Source organism: Solanum tuberosum, unplaced genomic scaffold, assembly GCF_000226075.1.
Source record: "Solanum tuberosum cultivar DM 1-3 516 R44 unplaced genomic scaffold, SolTub_3.0 scf00475, whole genome shotgun sequence".
Taxonomy (NCBI): Eukaryota; Viridiplantae; Streptophyta; class Magnoliopsida; order Solanales; family Solanaceae; genus Solanum; species Solanum tuberosum.
In genome coordinates, this window is record NW_006239407.1 from 127,543 (window position 1) to 131,719 (window position 4,177).

At 35.6% G+C, this 4,177-nt stretch overlaps 1 protein-coding gene across 1 annotated transcript; it reads right to left on the reverse strand.

The window, feature by feature from the left end:
* Positions 1-253: 253 nt before the first annotated feature.
* On the reverse strand, positions 254-3,707 carry LOC102593105 (vesicle-associated membrane protein 722). The gene is made up of 5 exons (XM_006364202.2): positions 3,349-3,707; positions 1,643-1,784; positions 1,424-1,544; positions 1,241-1,303; positions 254-612 (listed from the first exon to the last, which is right to left on the reverse strand). The coding sequence occupies exons 1-5, from the start codon at positions 3,536-3,538 to the stop codon at positions 466-468; spliced, it is 663 nt and encodes a 220-aa protein (XP_006364264.1). The 5' UTR covers positions 3,539-3,707; the 3' UTR covers positions 254-465.
* Positions 3,708-4,177: the final 470 nt, after the last annotated feature.

Genomic DNA, 4,177 nt, shown 5'->3' on the forward strand with positions numbered 1-4,177 from the left:
AACACTTTCATTCATCCTGAATTTAGCACAAGGAACCTCACAGTATCCTTGACATTTAAGTACTATTAACTTTCCTGGCAATGCAGCTTTAAGAATTCAATTAGAGGAAACAAGAATAAATGGTTGCAGAAAAAATGACGCCTGCAGAAAAGAAAATAGTACACACCTTCTCTACTAGCTCTATTATCAGTATTTTTTTTTCTATCCAATTCAGAACCAATCAAGTAATCAACCAACAATATCAAGTATGTGGTCTGGTGAAACTAGGAAGGAGACTCTTTCAATAATATACGCAAAAGAATTCAGCATTACAAGCTATACAGGAAGTGTCTCATGATACAGAGAAGACAGAGCAAAACACATCACAATAAAAGAAGAAAAGAATTATAATGAACTGCCAAGCCAGTGCTACAAAAATGCCACAATTTTCAATCAACATCCAGCCTAGTAAGATGAGAAACCGCACTAGTGACACTTGAAACCACCACACACTGACAAAACTATGATCAGAATCAAGGCAATAATAATCCCCAAAACTATAAGCTTGATCTTCATGTTCTGCAACCACATCTTCCTCCTCATTGTTGTTCCTTGTGTCCTGAAATCTTGTGCCTGCAATAAAACAACAATTTCACTCCCATATTTCATGTTCAGATAGAACAAAAGACGAAAACAATATAACACACAAGTACAAGTTCAGAAAGAAAGGTAGCAGGAAAAGGAAACAAGTAGGTGTGTAATGATGTAATAACAGGTCATGGGGTCCAGCCCACTGGAGCAAATAAACCTTTACCTAAAGTTGCCAACAAAGTTAAAGAGGTCACTAACCTTTAGGTGTGTGTGTTATGGATGGAATCGAAAGTATAGTTATCTAAGCAATTGCAAAATATAAAATGTAAAACAACATAGACAAATGACTGCTCAACAGTAGCTTCCCGCCTACAATTTTCTACTAATGGCCTGAGCTTAACCATTAGAAATATCTTGAAACAGAATACGCAGCAAAATCATTAAACCTTCAAGTACACTAAGGGAGTAAATCAATTCAAACCACTTTGAATTTGCTAAAATTAGTAGTACATAGTACTTGTCATGTGCTACCAGTCAAAAGAGGCAAAAAAAGATGAATCTTACTGACTGTGGCTCCTATTCATATAACTGGGAATGGAGATTCATCCAACTACGCTCAAGACTCAAATATTTAAGAAACAGGACATTGAATGGTCATTGCATTACAAACCTGTAAGCGAAGATTCTCAGTCTTATCCACCAAAAGTTCAATCTTCTCCCCACGATCAAGAACCTACAAGGACACAGTTCTCATCAACAAATCAAATCCACTTCCAGATTCTCAATCCTTTTCCAAGAACCAAAACATAAATATGTCCTCTAGAACAGTATATTCCAAAAATATCTTTTCTACCTTTTCAATGTTTTCCATCATCACACCTTTAACTTCTGAAACCTGAGCCTTCACCTTTGCAAGCTTACTGATTTCTTCTGGATGATCTACACAGTACTGCATCTGCTCCTTCAGTTTAGGCCTGTAAATTATCATTTTGAATGAAGGCATCTATCACTTCCAGTATTACCAACAATTATAGAGGAGAGCGGAAGAGAATACAAAGAAAATGAAATTTACCCAAACTCCCTGTTTAAGCTGTTAGCAACAGCTGTAGCAGCCTTTCCTCCACCATATTTCTTGGTAAACTCTTCCTTGGTTCTCTCCAAAAACGCAATTGGGATCTGTCTCCCAACAGATTCCACAGCAACAACACAGTATGCTGTTTGTACAGAGGGTATAACAATGTCAGCATGAAAAAAGACGCAGAATAAACGGAGCATTACATATTATTTGTCAGGTAATCAATCATCATCTAATTGGACATAAAGAGCATTCAAAATAACAAATCAGAGACTGAAGAAATATCACAGACTGAAAGATGTGCAAAAATACAAGGAGGGTGCATAAACTTCTTCTTGAAACAGGAGAAACAATTCAAATCAGATTTGTTGTTCACTTCAATTTGAATAAAATTAAACTACTGCTCGGATTTGTTGTGTTGAAATCTAAAAGCAGTGTGTAGTTGCTTCACAATTCAAATGAAAATCTGTAAATGAGAAAAACCAGTAGTACAATTTATGAATTAAAGGTACACTGCCACTTAATCTTGTTAAGAAAAAGACTGAAGAAAATATAGGCTACATTGAAGACGTTAGCAGATACATCCATAACGACAGATGTACAAGAAATTTACACAAAAAAATGATATCTTCCAAAACAGTCCATATCTACTTTCTCTGCTAATTACAGGGAAATTTTCATATATTACTTAGGTAGATCTTCTATTTTTAAAATGAAAATGGTGTTCTGACTCCTGACCAGTTTGAGTGTACCTCGATGTCTATAGTCGATATCTTCTCCTCTGCTAATTACAGGGAAATTTTCATATCTTACTAAGGTAGGTGTAGTCCATATCTTCTCCTCTGCTAATTACAGGGAAATTTTCATATCTTACTAAGGTACGTGTTCTTTATTCAAAATGACAGTGGTTTCCCTGCCAGCTTGACCGCACCTCAATGACTATTCCACCAGGTACCCTGGACAAGTATAGGTAACTATGTCCACCAAGGCCTAAGCAGATGGAAAGAGTGTGTATATGTAAAATTGTAAATAAAATCAAACCAATCTAAAGCAAAATTAAGCACTAACTAAACCAATTACCAATATAATATTACTTATCAGTATTCTACTAAGATCTAGACTGCACTACTCAGAAATCAAACACAACCAACAGAACAATAACAACAGCAATACCCTGTGTATGCATACCTTACCCCTACCTTGGGGGTAGAGAGGTTGTTTAGGAAAAAACAAGCAAAAGATGAAAAAAACTTGGCAACAAAATGAGGCAGATCCAGAGCAAAATTCTGCATTAGCTAAACTAATTACCACGAAAATTAATTGTTACTTACTAGATACTAGTAGTATTTAACAAAGATCTAGGGTCTAGACTGACTATTCCGAAATCGAACTCAGCAACAGAACAAGGAGAATAAGGAAAAAAATATTAAACAATAACCGAAATGATTGAGATCCAAGGGAAAATTCCGCATTAACTAAACTAATTAGCACAAAATTTATTATTACTACCCGGTAATCCCACAAGATCTAAACAGCACTAATTTGAAATCAAACAATCAACAGAACAATGAAAGTAAGCAAAAATCGACGAAAACAGCCGCGCAACAAGAAAAACAATCATAGATGCATGGATAACAGGATCAGGAAAATCCATTAGCAATAACATCAGAAGTGAAGAGAAAAAGAGAAGGAAAATGACTTACTGAAGCCTTCTTCGACGAGATAGTTGAAAGTATGGCCATCGCAGTTATAGGTGAACTTGTTGTTGGAAGCAGGAAGTTTCTGGAGGCACTGTGAAGCTATACTTGTGAAATTACCGGTGAATTCAGTGTATTCGGCGAGAATCACAGTTCCTCGCGCAACGAAACTGTAGATCAGCGATTGTTGCCCCATTTTTGCTGTGTGAAAAAATCAAAACCCTAGCTCGTATAGTAAGTAGTAGAGAATTTAAGAGAGAGAGAGAGAGAGGAGAAATAGAAATGCGTATGAAGAGGCAACTGAAAAAGATAAAAAGGGGGAAGCGTGACGATTGACGAAGACGAATTTTAATTTTTGAGACGCGGGGCGGGATACGGCTGCCTGGGTGCGGGCGAAGTTTCCTTTTCCAGTAGGTCTAAGTGTTTTTTAAATTTGGATCCGAGTCTGATTAAATTTGAATGAGCAATTTTCACATATATCAAATATAAAAATCATATTTATATGTGATAGCTATAGTTTGAATAATTGTGTTTCATAGAAAATTTTGTGTTTGCTATGGAGCTTTTGATTTGTATAGTTCGCTACAAAATCCAATTTTATATAAATTGTTCAATTTTGTATAAATTCATTTATACATTGTAATTTGTATAATAAGATCTGTATTTGTATAATTATAAGTGTATAGGACAAAAATATATGTATTTGTATCTGTATATACACTTTTCTCTCGCTTTATACAAACAAAACGCATTTTATACAATTTGCGTTTTTTGTACAAAGTGAGAGAGACGAGTGAGAGAGCGAGATTTGGGAGAGTGGCGAGCGAGATCTGGG

What these genes read in the sequence shown, in the direction of transcription:
- LOC102593105 (XM_006364202.2), bottom strand. Translation starts at nt 3,538, where the DNA reads ATGGGGCAACAATCGCTGATCTACAGTTTCGTTGCGCGAGGAACTGTG. An exon ending in TCTCGTCGAAGAAGGCTTCA is followed by an intron (nt 1,785 to 3,348) that starts GTAAGTCATTTT and finishes CTGTACAAACAG; the next exon opens with CATACTGTGTTGTTGCTGTG. An exon ending in CTGAGAATCTTCGCTTACAG is followed by an intron (nt 613 to 1,240) that starts GTTTGTAATGCA and finishes GTTTTATTGCAG; the next exon opens with GCACAAGATTTCAGGACACA.